Source organism: Adiantum capillus-veneris, chromosome 5 (assembly GCF_014529385.1).
Source record: "Adiantum capillus-veneris isolate H3 chromosome 5, ASM1452938v2, whole genome shotgun sequence".
NCBI lineage: Eukaryota > Viridiplantae > Streptophyta > Polypodiopsida > Polypodiales > Pteridaceae > Adiantum > Adiantum capillus-veneris.
This window is the reverse complement of record NC_140935.1, coordinates 40,745,346-40,759,625: the sequence shown is the minus strand read 5'-3', so window position 1 is coordinate 40,759,625 and position 14,280 is coordinate 40,745,346. Positions and strand designations below refer to the sequence as shown.

At 45.7% G+C, this 14,280-nt stretch overlaps 1 protein-coding gene across 8 annotated transcripts in view; it reads left to right on the top strand.

The window, feature by feature from the left end:
- LOC147457189 (uncharacterized) overlaps positions 1–13,408 on the top strand; it is an 83,172-nt gene extending 69,764 nt beyond the window's left edge. For 5 of the 8 annotated variants that reach the window (XM_086512153.1, XM_086512156.1, XM_086512155.1 and 2 more), the window contains 6 exons: positions 10,790–10,934; positions 11,007–11,608; positions 11,705–11,979; positions 12,163–12,240; positions 12,308–12,747; positions 12,829–13,408. In XM_086512153.1, the coding sequence (XP_086368279.1) occupies positions 10,790–10,934; positions 11,007–11,608; positions 11,705–11,979; positions 12,163–12,240; positions 12,308–12,747; positions 12,829–13,140 (1,852 nt within the window). In that variant the 3' untranslated portion in view covers positions 13,141–13,408. The remainder of the gene's footprint in view (positions 1–10,789; positions 10,935–11,006; positions 11,609–11,704; positions 11,980–12,162; positions 12,241–12,307; positions 12,748–12,828) is intronic. The other 3 variants (XM_086512158.1, XM_086512159.1, XM_086512157.1) reach the window with 2 other exon arrangements.
- Positions 13,409–14,280: the final 872 nt, after the last annotated feature.

Sequence of the window (14,280 nt, the reverse complement as noted above, 5' to 3'; positions counted from 1 at the left end):
AAATTCTTGTGGTTCTTTCCTTGAGTAATGCAAAACACTTCCAAAGCTCTGATACCAATGTAAGGTGCAGCGGAATGAATGTTGTATTTTCTCAAGATTAGTGATCTTTATTTGCTCAAGGTTCTTTTTAGTTCTTAGGGAAGGAGAGAGCCTTCCGTCTTATGGAGAGTGCTATGATCACGAACAAAGTGAGTGGATATTGTGCGTGCAAGTGAATGAGACCACTCTCGTCGGCGAGAGTGGGCTAACTTTGATTGCACAAAGGTGTACAATGATGATGCATGGATTGATGCAAATGGGGGCTATGTCGATGACGACGATGATGACCTTAGGGCTGAATTTGGTCCTCTTCTATCTGCTGTCCACAAGGGGGAAAATACTGAGGATCTGGGTGATCTTGGGGGTGCTTTATATGGCTGAAAATCCCTGGTTTTGGCAAGGGAATTAGGGCTGATAAAAAACGCTGATGAAGCTAGGCTTTGGCTGCGTTTTTGCTGCTGTGATCGTAGGTTGGAAACGCTGATGAACTGCAAGTCAAGGCTGCGTTTTAGGGGCTAAATTCCCTGCTGTAAACACTGTCAAGGGCTGCGTTTTTCAAGGGCTGAATAGCTGATGTAAAACGCTGATCTTTGTTGAGTGTTGGCGATCCAAAAACGCCAGGGTTTGGGCTGCCTGAAGGGGGGAAAAACGCCAGGGGAAGGAGCTTTTATGGCGATGGCTGAAGCTTGGAAAACACCAAGGGAGAGATAGGCTTGATGGCGATGGGAGGTGGCCTCACCAAGGTGGCTTGGGGAGGGTCTTGCTGAGAGAGGGAGGGAACACCTGTTGCTTGGTAGCCTGCTGTGCTCCTTGCTCGTCTGCCCTATTGTGCTAACTTGGGTTTGCTTATATATTAACTTACCCAATTTGCCCTACCGAGTTCCCAACAAAATTCACTTAATAAATAAGTGAAAATGTCAAAAATAGGGAAAAATAGGATAAAGTCACTTGAAAAATCCCCAAATTGACTCTGATGGAATTTGATGGAAATGCTTATGCTTATGCAGTGTGCAACCAGAGGATATGCATCTACACTGAGTGACTGGGCATGCACGGTCTACGAATAGACTCACAAAAGTGCCAGATCACTTCTAATCTAACCCGACTGGACTTGACGAAAACCCTGTTATGGTGTAGCTTGTCCACGGACACATAGGGTTGGATGTGTCATGTGACATACATCAAGTACAACCTCTTTGCCCTTCTCATTCTTCAAGATGTCCTTCCTTGCCCTATAATCGACCACGACACTGTTCTTGGGGAACCAAGGGATTCCTTGGAGGACATCACACCCTTCGAAAGGCATGATGTAAAAGTCCTTGTGCCCTAAATACCCCTGACAATGCAAACGTAGTTTGCCAATGGCAGGCGTAATGGCAGCATTCGATCCGGGTGCCTCTAGAACAGCCTTAGCCAGTGGCCCCATTTTCTCGGGCATAATTCTAAGTCAAGCCGCCAATTCGGCTGAATTGAAGTTGGCCTTGGCTTCTCCATCAAAGAACATAAGGGCTTCCTGGTCTGGCACTTTGCCCCATGCTTTGCAAAGTTCAGTACTTTCGTTCATCTGGTCAGGGTTGGCAGTCCTTGTAAAATCTGGTACCAGTCTTGCTTTCGTCTTTCCTTTTCTTCCATGCTCGGCTGTTGCTCTGTAACTCTCTGGCTTATCTTCCGGTGGTCCTCTGGTTCATCTTCTTTTCAAGAGTTCTGTCCAGCTCTTTCTGCGAGTACAGGTTTCTCTTTTTTTTTTTTTGCACTTGTCTATCCTTTCAGCTGGCCATCTTGAGTAAATCTCATCAATCGGGTAAGTTTTGAGATATTTCGCAAATCTCGGGTCTCTAGAGTACTTGATCAATCTTTTCACTCATGTATCAACTTGCAATTGATGTTTGTACACCGCTCTGACAAACTTTTCCGCGAAGAATTTGTTCAAATCTTTATTCTTTTCTTCAGTTCCGGTGTTGGATTGCAACTATTCTTGCCTGCCCACCGAGAGGTGTTATCTCTGTGAGATTCTCCGCAAAAACCCATGTGTAATTATGGGTTCTTTATGGCTTATGCCCTGTAATACAGAGCGATGAAGATGGGAACGCGCTCGATGTGCGATGAAGTAAGGGTGGGAGTGGCTAATAAATCCGGGGTCGATACACAAAGATTCTCTCGCAAAAACTTGCATGTGCTGCAAACAAGATCGGATCATCCATAGAAGAAGAATGTTTATGAGCTCTGATACCACTCTCGAAGCGAGAAATCAATAGCAACACGGGTCGGGACATGAAGATTCTCTTGCAAAAACCTGCATGTGCTACAAAAAGGATCGGATCCTCCATAGAAGAAGAATCTTTTTGAGGTCTGGTACCACTGTAACAGGCTTGGACACTCCCAAGCGAGAAATCAATAGCAACACACGAACAAAAACTTCAAAATTAGTGAACTTTAATAGAGAGATAAAGAGAGAAAGTCGACACGGCCCATCGTGGTTCCGTGCCCAGAGGTGCTGGCCCCAAAGTCTGGCACCTCTTTCGGTATTTCTTTATCTTTAATCATTGCAAAGTACAACTCCGGAGGGACCTCTGCTCTTAGATTCTGCGTCGAGATGCTCTACAGAGTGAGGCCCCAAGGGCTCTTTTATTCTTACAAGGGATGCCCCAAGAGTAGAGCCCCAAAAGCAATACATGAAAAGCTTCAAGTTTCAAAAGCGTCTGGTCCAAAACTGACGCCTCAAAAGCTGCCAGCGCGAATCGCGGAAATCTGTACAGCCTGCCATGTCAACCAGCAACGCATTTTGCAACATCCGTATGCAGCAATGGGGCACTGAGAGGCTTAATTTGTGGTGCGGAATTTGGCTTAAACAAATACACACAATGTGACGAATAAGTAATGCAATGGCTAGATGCAATGCAAAAGGGGTTGAATTAAGCGATTACATCAAGCAAGAGAGTGAGAGCACGCTTAATGTGATCTGGCTTTCGAGATATGCAAATGCAAATAGGATCTAGTGTTAGATTAAGGAAACACCTTGCTTTAAGCTCCGAAACCACATGTTCAGTAGGGAGTAATTATGGGGGATAGATTAAGCTTGCATTCATGGCTTAATCATGGAGTTAATCAGAGTACGCTGATGATGATTAGAGAGAAACTATATCACGGCAAACTTGAACACAACTAGGCTTGATTGGAATTCACTTGAACCAAGTAAAAGGGCCGTTATGTAGGCTTAGGAGGTGAGCTCCCACCGACATCATTGATGATGTACCTAGTGTGTAAGAACCTACCAAATATAGCAAAGGGATCTCTAGTCCAAGTGCAATGCATCTAGTCAAGATGTGCTAGGGGAGTGTTCCATGGTGTGAGCTAAGGCACAAATCCCAACACAGAGCTCTAGGTCACTTTTAGCACTATAAAAGGTGACCTCTGTCCCTCATTCTCATCAATCGGTATGAGCATTGTTTTGAGTTATTGAGGTATATGCCAAAGCGATGATGTGGCATATCCTGCCAAATGGAGGATTGTATGGACGGGAACAAATGATTATTATCGAAGTGGCATTCTGTATGTGTAGCTTGATGGTGTGTCAGGTTTTATGGACTGCTGATGTAGCAGGCTGATGGTGGATTGTACCGACGCGGGTCTACGGATGTGTCAGGCAGCCCGGACACAGGTGATGACATTATAATCGCTTTTTTCAGTGCAGCCCATGCAGCCAAAACAGTCAACAGGTTGCTTCTATTATACCTGTTGGTTTTGGCACTTGCACTTGCTTTTAAGGTTGCTTTTAGCAACCAGGTAGTGTGCCGGTTGTATCTGAGATTGTGAGAGTGGTCTGTTCTCGAGCAAGAGAGAATTGTAATCAATAAAGATGGCTACGTGCCGACGCGGGTCTACGGATGTGTCAGGCAGCCCGGACACAGGTGATGACATTATAATCGCTTTTTTCAGTGCAGCCCATGCAGCCAAAACAGTCAACAGGTTGCTTCTATTATTCCTGTTGGTTTTGGCACTTGCACTTGCTTTTAAGGTTGCTTTTAGCAACCAGGTAGTGTGCCGGTTGTATCTGAGATTGTGAGAGTGGTCTGTTCTCGAGCAAGAGAGAATTGTAATCAATAAAGATGGCTACGTGAGCCTAGTTCAGGGGACAATCCATTTCGGAGGGGAACTCCAGTCTCTGCCCCTCCTCATCTCTGCACAAGTGTTTTGTAAGGTCAAGTTCTTAAATTTCAGGGTGTTTGAAGTATGTTGTTAGTTTACTGCCTGTTCCTGCTCGGCTAGGCAGCTTCAGCTGATCTCATCCAGAGAATGTAGAAAAAGTGGTATTTTGTCTGTGCTGAAACCATGTAAATTAAACCATCTAACATCTGCACCTCCCAGTGGGTAGCTTCACTTAAGTAACAACCAAGATGATTACAGCTCTACACGTGAATGTTTCTCTCTGTAAAGCACCCATCATAGTTGAGGCACTCACTAGGTGCGTGCCATTGGTCAGTAGCTCGCATATGTTCTCTAGGCACCATCTGGCTTCTCTGGTCTCCTTGGTGACTTCTCTTCCTCATCCGGACACATTGCTGGGATATATATTCCTTTGGCAGGGTTAGCTTACTGATCATGGAGCTGTTCTAAAAGTTGTCCCATTGCCAGTGCCGCATCTATTTTGCTACTTTTAGGGGCCTATCCGTCGGAAGCTTGCATGGATGTCTCTCTTCTTGGTTTCTGCAAATAGTTAATGCATGGCAATTTGAAAAGCTTTTGGATGGGTTATTTCCTCGTTTATTTGGCCTTAGGGCCTCTAGTGATATTGGCTTTGTGTCATAGTTCTTTTCGAGGTTTTATGCCTCATTTGCTGGTTTGCCCAATAGCTCTCTCTCTCTCTCTCCACAAAGCTACAATAGATCCGTCTCCCATGAAATTTGCCTTCCTCGATGATGGCCCTGAGTGTCAAGATATGGTCAAGAGTAGAGAAGCCTCTCCTGAACCCTGCCTGCCCAATTGCACGCATTCCTTCCCTCTCTGCCCATCTACTTAGCTGTTGCTCAAGAATGGATTCATACAACCGTGCCAGTGTGTGCCCAATCATAATAGTGCGATAATTCCCAGGCTCCATGGGGTCTCCTGACTTGAAGATAGGTATGATCGTAGATAGGCTCCAAGTGTCCGGTAGGCCCTCACACATGGCACGGTTAAACATAACTGCTAGGAGCTCTGCTAGTAGGTCTTTGGCATGCATGAAATGCTCGGCGACTAATCCATCATGATCATATGCTCTCCCAGTCCTCATCGTGTCAATAGCTTTCTTCACCATCTCAACGGTGAAAAAAGCACATGTGTGTGGGCATGGGTCGGGGGGATTGGGGAGGGGCGGCTGTCCAGGTACTGTGTACAAAGATGACGCATACTGACCCCAGATCTCTGTGGAGGAAATAGCGGGGGGGGGGGGGGGGATTGCTCATGAAAGAGCCGCCACGCCTCACGCGAGTCTTGAGTCAAGAATAGCTGATATAGATCTTGCTCGAGTCGAGCCAAAAAAGCCCTCTTCTTCCACCGTACCAGGTGTCGGAAGTCAATCTGTGACTGTCTGTGAGTGATGTCCCCCAAAAGCACCTCCCTCTGAATTCTGGCTCTAGTCTGGCTGCACTACTCATCGTACCAGTTGTTCTGAGGCATGCTCCCTGATCGGTAGCTTTGCTCAGGCTGGGTGTGTGGGTATGCTTCTACTGTTGCCTCATGTAATGTCTGTGTTAGTATAGTAGTTAGCTCCTCCAGAGGTCGCCCCGGGTCCTCAATGCATAGGCGTCTGTAGATCCCGTCCATGTATACAGAATCCGTCTCCCGTGTGAATGTGTAGCGAGTAGGGGTTGCTACCCATGGCCTGTGTGCTACACTGAACTGGAAAGAGATGGTCATCGACACCAGAGCATGATCTATTGCTACCCCGATCGGTTTGGGCCCAACTGTGAGATCTTGGATACTAGAGATGAGATTCGGCTGTGCCATGACATAGTCCACTGTGTTGGCTCCATGTTTGTGTGGGAAGCATGTAAAACCTCTCGCAGCAGCAGGAAATCTCTGTAGGCCGTTCAAGATGGCCAATCCATGTGTAGTGCCCATTTCTATCAAGTGTTGCCCATACTCCGTATATTCCACATCGTGTGATAGTCTGGACAGGCCCGTCCCCACAACATCTAGCTCTCTTAGCATCTCCTCTGAAGTATCATAAAACACTGTCTGGTGATGGGCAGTCCTAGCATTGAAGTCCCCTAGGATGATAATGTCACCATCCCTGGAGAACTCCCATATATCATCGTCCAGAATAGATAAAGGGGATTGTCCTCTGGGTGATGCATAAACTCATGTACTCGGGGGAAAGTAGCAAATAGCTAGGTAGAGATATCTGCCTGTCTCTGCTTTCAATCTCACCCACATGTACCTAGCCTGCTTATCCCTGCGGGCTATATGTATCAGTGGCTGCAGATCCTCTCTAAATAACATTGCCACTCCCCCCGAGCCCCGCCCTCTGTGCTCTGAGCGTGTCTCCTGTCTGTAAGCTGTCTCCCACCTGTATCCATTGATGTGAGGCATGGATTGCCCAGGGGCCTAGTGTGTCTCAGAGTAAAAGATGATGTCTCTTCCAGTAAAGCTATCCTCAAAAGCACCTATATCAAGACACATAGATCCATTACAGTTCCAGGCAGCCACTTTGAGTGTGGTCCCATAAGTCTTGCACCGTCATGTGGAGCGTCGCTCTAGTATTACCACTTTTCCATCTCGGTAAAAGGCAATCTTGCCTTTTCCCCTTGCCGCTCTAATCTCCGGCATTACTTCCTGCATATGAGCGATCTGCGAGAGGGTGAGATCATCCCCGAGAAAGATGCCAGTCTCTTTAAGAGTTGGTCTTTTCTTTAAGAATGACTTCTTTGCTTCCATGGAGGGAAAACGGAGGATGAGTGCTGTTTCTTTTGAGGTTTCTCCACTGCTTCCATTTTTCTTTATGTTGCCCACTCTCCATGCCCTTGTGTGCGTCGGCTCATGAACACCCATCAAGGCTGTGAGTTCCTTTACTTCTTCGTCCACATTGCCTTTGTCTTTAAGACCGCAAATTCTCACATGTAAAGCGCGCACCCGTCTCCTTTGCTCCTCCTCTAGTGTCTGATTAATGATAGTGGGTGTGGACGTGGGCGTTATCTCCTTGCCTTTTCCTTTCTTGGCCACCTTGATCCATTTCTCGGCTTCATCTGCCTTCTGTTGAGTTTTGGTAAGAACATCCACCCAAGAAGTCGTCATTTCTTTGTGTTGCTCTTCTCCCTCTTTGATGGCCCGTACTTGCTCCTTGATTGTGTTGATTTCTTCGATTACCGAGGGTTGCAGTTTGCCCTCTTCCAGTGTGTTTCTTGATCGTGCTTCGGCGAGATCTTTCTTGAGCGACGCAATCTCTTTCTCTTGAGTCGTCACTCGGTCTTTCAACGTACTTATCTTGCTCTCTTGGATCAGCACGCATCCTTCGAGCATGTTGATTGTGCCCAAGAGATTGCGGTTCATCTTGGTAATGATCTTCGTCATTTCCTCTTTGCACTTTTGAATGGCATCCTTTAGGGGGTCGGCTTTATCGTTCAGCTTCCTCATGCTTGATCGCCGTCCGCCAAGGAGTCCCTAAACGTACGTGTGCACCACACTAGCAGCGCGGGCGCAGTAGCTGGGCGAGTGGGGGAGCGGGAGGCGGTATGGCAAGGGAGGGGGAGCGATAGAGTGCATAGAGAGAGAGAGAGAGAGAGAGAGAGAGAGAGAGAGAGAGAGAGAGAGGGGGGGGGGGAGGAGGGGGAAGGGGGGAAGGGCTGCCCGCTCTCTCCTACTCTTTTCGGTATGTATGTGGATGAGGTTTCTGACTACATTGATAGCGATGGGGATAAAGGTGCACAGTTGGTAGGGACATGGATTCCACTTTTGTTATATGCTGATGATATTGTGTTGATCACCGAATCCCCAGAGGGAATGCAACGTCAATTGGATGCTTTGCATGCGTTTGCCCACGAAAGTGGTTTGTTTGTCAACCTTGGTAAAACCAAGGTTATGGTGTTTAATACCACCCCACAGTGGATCAGGAGGTCAACACCTACATTCACATACGGCTAGGAGATTGTGGAGTACAGAGACGCTTACACTTACCTTGGAGTGGTTTTAGCGGACCTACATTCTCACTCAAAAGAGCAGCAGAGACCAGATTGACTAGAGCCCACGCAGCATTGGGTAGACTGGAGAGGATGTGTTCGCAGGTTCAGTTTCAGGAACCCCGGACGAAGCTCTGGCTCTTTGACACCTTGGTGGCTTCAGCATTGCTCTATGGGGTTGAGATATGGGGACCTTCATTGGATCACCACGGGAGGCCGGGTCGCACAGACGGATGGGGGAACATGGAGAAACCTCTCGTCTCTATGATCACGTGGCTCATTAGAGCCAAGGCATCAGTACCACGGGCCATTATCCGAGCAGAGCTAGCGGCCCCCCCACTAGTGGTGGAGGCGCTCACCAGATCAGTCTCCTTCATAGACCGCACATGGGAACTTCCTAGAGACAGATATGCTCGCATAGCACTTGAGTCCTCTCGACAGTTAGCCATACAAGGAGATACAACATGCCAGTATGGGGAGATGACATCATGGTTTCAGGCGCATGGGTTCAGCATAGACAGGCTGCCACCATTCCAGTACTCATTGGATGCACCATCTCTCATTCTTACATAGTCAGAGGTCACCAAGCTCATCCGCCAAGACTTGACCCAGCTAGACATCAGGAGGACCACCTTCTGCAGCTGACTGAAGATGGTTTTGTGACGAGACCCAGATACATGGATACCCACTTGTCTCACGGGATACGATGTGCTATTGGCCAGTTACGCACATCGTCTCACCTGCTGCGGATTGAGACTGGGAGATACAGCGGAGTACCAGCAGAGGCTAGGACATGCCCCTTGTGTGACATGGAACCTGAGACAGAGCTGCATTATACATGCCGCTGCCCCGTCTACTGCGAGATACGAGGCCGCTTCCATTGCTTGTTCAGAGAGGGTTTTGGACCTCTCTCAAGAGTAATGGGATACGAAGACCAGAGATGCCTGGGTTTGTTCTTGCTCGAGCTGCGCAGACACAGAGATAGCCTGATGAATGGAGAGGCTAGCCAGTCTCAAAGACGGATCACAAACTTCTTCAGAGCAGACACGGGACAGTCGTAAGAGCCACTCCCACAGCAGAGCTCCCCCTCGTCTCACACCAGAGGCACACTGATCGACTGAGCGATTGAACTCGGGAAATCCAAGTGCCCACGACTGCGAAGGACTACATAGCATCGACGGAGGCTACGTCAGAAGATTCGGAGCATGCTGGCCAGGCATGCACGACGCCCGGTCAGACTACTAACCATGGAGGAAATTGATGAGATTCGCCAACGACCGATGCTAGATCTTTTGTGATCCAGCTATCCCAACAAGCCGCCCATTTTTGCTGAGTTTTTTGCTTAGCTCACATCGACCAATCTAGGATCCCATAGTATATATCTTTGTTTTGTACTGTTGTTAGGTTATTTATTTTGTTACTCTTTGTATCAGATTCACCACCTTGTAACTTTCTGGTCTCATAGGTCACTATGGCCTTTTGAAGACGTTAATATAACATTTCATTTCATTTCATTTCTCTCTCTCTCTCTCTCTCTCTCTCTCTCTCTCTGGGAGCATGCTGGCCAAGCATGCACGACGCCCGGTCAGACTACTAACCATGGAGGAGATTGATGGGATCCGCCAACGACCGATGCTAGATCTCCTGTGATTCAGCTATCCCAGCAAGCCGCCCATTTTTGCTTAGTTTTTTGCTCAGTTCACATCGACCAATCTAGGATCCCATAGTATATATCTTTGTTTTGTACTGTTGTTATTTTGTTACTCTGACTTTGTATCAGATCCACCACCTTGTAACTTTCTGGTCTCATAGGTAACTATGGCCTCTTGAAGACGTTAATATAACATTTCATTTCATTTCATCTCTCTCTCTCTCTCTCTCTCTCACGGTTGATTGTGTGACCCTTTATCTAGTCACAATCTCTCTCACCCAAATGATTTTGATTGGCCTGTCTCTTGCACTTCATATCAGCGACCTTGTTTTGTTTTCTGGTTATGTAATCTTCTATTTCATAACCCGAGGATGTGGTGGCCCCTCTGATCATGAAATTACAGCCATTGTCATTGAGACTTGAAGGGCAATTAACCTTCCTTCAAAGGAGGCATTCAAGCTGACTGCCGGCTGCCGGTTAGCTTGAATGCTGGTTGATGATGTGAGGCATGATTTCGCGAATTGTATTTACCACTTTACTTTTTTCAAGCTCTGTTCTAAGTTCCATATCGTAACACAGTCATACATAATGCATTGCTTCAATGGATTGAGCCATTCACCCAATGTCAATCACTGCTTTTTAGTTGCCATCCTTGTCCAACTTTTCAAGTACCAACCAAAATGCATTTGGTCCGAAGTATCATTTCAATTTCAGCTTCTCCTCCAGGCTCGACTGAGATTTTTGCATCTCATGTGACTAGTTGCTTTCATGACAAATATGTGTGCATTGGTAGCAACACACAATGGAACACAAATAGTAATACAGTGGAATTAGATTTGAAGGATCAAGTGAATTCATGTTTTAGGTCATGCCTGATTTGGTGGAGTGCCTTGTAATTAATAGTGAAATACATGTCCATGGATAAAACAATTTGCAACTGAAACAGGCTTGATCAACAGGGCGTTTTCATGAACCCTGTGGATGATTCCATAGCACCAAATTATTCCAAAGTAATCAAGAACCCCATGTGCTTCCTTAGGATGCAACACAAGGTTTTTACCGAACAATATACATCATGGCTTGCCTTTGTGGTGAGTATAACTCTGGCTGAATCTACATAGTTAGTATTCAGGAAATTTTCAGCTTGAGAAATGTAAATTCAGCTTACTTTTCAGGAAGATTTTAAGCTCATATGCTACAATGCCATGACATATAATCAAAAGCGGTCGCAGATTTGGAATGCTGCCAACTTGATGCTTCGCCAAGGCAAGAGATGTTTGGAGCAGCAGTTTTCTAAACACTCTGTCATATTAGGTTTGAACAGGATGCACAAGGGCCATAATCATCAAGAAAAAATTGCAGCTGATGCCACATTGGGTCCAGTTGCTGCTGATGTACTCGCTTGCAAAAATCCAGGTGCAAAGATTCAAGTTACTGCAGACAGGAACTTCGAGTCAAGAGAAAGAGGGAGAGCAGACCAAATGATAGCCAAGGATAATTCATCAGTTTGTGAAGTGGATGTAGCAGAGGAAAACATGGCCTATTTCTCACCTGCAAAGAGCTTGACCAAGAATGTCAGCGGTAACATTGTGAGGCCTGAACCTGAAGAAAATTCCAGAATACTCCTTGATGACCAAGCAACAGAATACTCTAGTTCATTTAGTGGTACCCAAAGCGAGTTGGAGGACGACTACTGTACAGTGGACTCTGAGCTTCGTGATGGAAACGGAGCTAATGCTCCAACTACAGAAAATATTTCAAAAAGGTAGATTTCGATTGCACAAGCAAAAAGGAATATTCTCATTCGATTGTAATAATCGTTGACAATAACAACAGTTGTGTTTTATTTGGTGTTTTCCAGGAAGAAGAGAGCTCTGGATGGGGATTGGAAGTTGTGCAAACAGGGGATTGAATGGCGGTGTCGCTGGCTTAAGCTTCAAATTCAAATGCTTCAGGCTGAGTCTAACAAGTACAGGAGAATAGCAGAACTACACAAGAGTGAATGCCAGCAAGACAGTGACGTGGGTGTAAATACTACGAGGTGCCGTGTTTTAAGACGCAGATGTCGGCGGAGGGTTGAGGAAAATGTGGACTCCATGTTGGACATGTCTGTGCATCCTGTATTTTCCAGATATGGTATTGTCTCATACTTGATAAACTTTGCATTGATAAGTGTATCTTGTGAGACTTAACTTTGTCTAAGGTTGGATTTCCTGTTGACTCAAAATAACAGGAATGTGTAAAAACGTTTGTAAAATTTTCTTACATTGTGGGTATCTTTCATTTGGGGAAAAATAATTGCTGGTAGCTGCCCTGCAGAAAAGCAGAATCATCACAATCAAGAATCATCATCAACTGAGGAAGCTGTGAGACATGAGAGCTGGAAAAAGTTGGAATGTAAGATTTTAAAGGTTGTGACAAAATAGAGAATTAAAACTAAGGTACTTTGTTTCACTGCTTGCAGTTGACGACTTTGATTTTGACGCTGAGAACGACTATGAAGATAACATTGTGTTGGAGAAGGACTCTATTGAACAATACCTCTGGCAAATAGAAGCACTGCAAATGCAAATTTCTGATTTGAAGGATCAGCTAACCAGGAATTCACCAACTCTTGAAAATGAAACATACTTGACTTTTAAGTTGGATGCCCCGCAAAACATATCTGGGCTCTCGACACGGGTGCATCTGAGTCGTAGATCTGTTGCTCGGGAGTTGAAGGGTCAAGGGGGAACACCATCATCTCGAAGACGTACCAGTGACTTCGACATCAACAATGTGATAATGCCAGACTCCCTGATGGCAAATTATGTGCAACCCGCTCGTCATGTATTTATTGAAACTCCTCACTGGAGAGTAATAGCAGAATCAGCTGCACAAGATGAATTGTTGTCCTCAGAAGAAGTAAGACTAATAGTTTGTGTGGCACTATATTTGGTATCTTAGTCTGATGATTGATATCTGATGAATGTGCTTGCATTGCAGGATACTGATGATGAGGTGTACATAGCCCGGCATGCACATATGCAAGCTCAGGAAAGACAGTCCCTATACAGCCCTCTAGCCCTAAATAAAAGCAGAAATCTATCAACCACCAAAGAAAGGCCGAAAAGTAGTAGTACTAGGAGGGGGGCTCTTGCAAATGCAGTCAGTGTCAAAGACCTCCAACCAGCTATTCCAACAATTTTTGGGTACATTCCCAAGAGAAAAAGAAGAAAAAGAGACTGGAAACAGTGTGCAGCTTCGGGAAAAGATCCTCTATCTGCTTTGGACAAACTCAAGAAACATAGCCAATGAAGCATGTGAAGCAAGCAACTTAACCACACACTTGAAATTGCAGTGAAGATGTCAACTACTCCCCTTAATCAGAATACTTTCACAAGGTTGAGACTATCAGCTACATACATGTAAACTGCACATTTCACCTAGATAGACAAAGCCGCTTAAGCCTACATCCAGCAACTGGATGCTGTACATTACATGGAAGAATCCATGGTCGATAGAACATTGTAAAAGTACATGTCCCATTTTTGCCTTGACAATTGAAAATGACAGATTTGCCTGATGTCATTTTCAACAAATTGTGTAAACGTAATTAGGAAACAGGAGCTTGGTGATGCACTTGTTTAGCAAAATTGCCAAGTTAAATGTGTGGTCACTTTGGAGAAGTTGGAACTAATACTTACATGCATGATATCTGATCAGCGTGCAGGAAATCTGTACCATCCATATCCTACATTTAACTAGGCGCACAAAAGCTATGAGGGCATCAAAAAGTAAAGAGAAGGTGTAAAGGATGTAGGAGCAATCGGGGCAGCCGGCATCGTGAAACAGCATGGCACAGCCAAGGGTGCTCCTTGCTAGTTTTCTCCTTTGCCTGTGCTTCAGGTCTCGTGAGCTTTTTATCTCTGTCAACTTTCACATTGGTGATGTTTTCACCTATGTTCTGCCAAGCCACCGGATCTAAGCCGGCAGCTTCCCCTCCCCCCTTCAGGCATTCGGGTGTCAACCTTTCCCGTTTTCCTGTTTTCCTCTTTCGGCCCTTCCCTTTCTTGTTCCACATTCTCTTTCCTGAAATTATCTCCTCGAGTAGCTTGAGCAAGTAAACCAACCTGTTACAAAGGCATTCAAATGCCCATCTTCGGTAAATGCGCAGCATGGTTCTACTTGGTTGGATCCTCTCCATCTAACTCAGAGCTCTCTTTTGTTGGCCCACCTATCATAGTACTGGTGGTGTCATTTGTTCCTTTGTTACAAGAGACCTATTCTCGAAAGCTCGCAGGAGTCATCTCTCCCTTACGATAGGTTTTGATGGTCGCTTTTACTCCCACGGGAATGCTTTCCAGTTATCTGATTGTACTAGTTTTTTACAGTTGTGTTAGCTTTACTTGCTCTTCCATCGCTCATGCCTTCAGAACCATCTGTATCAATATTGTG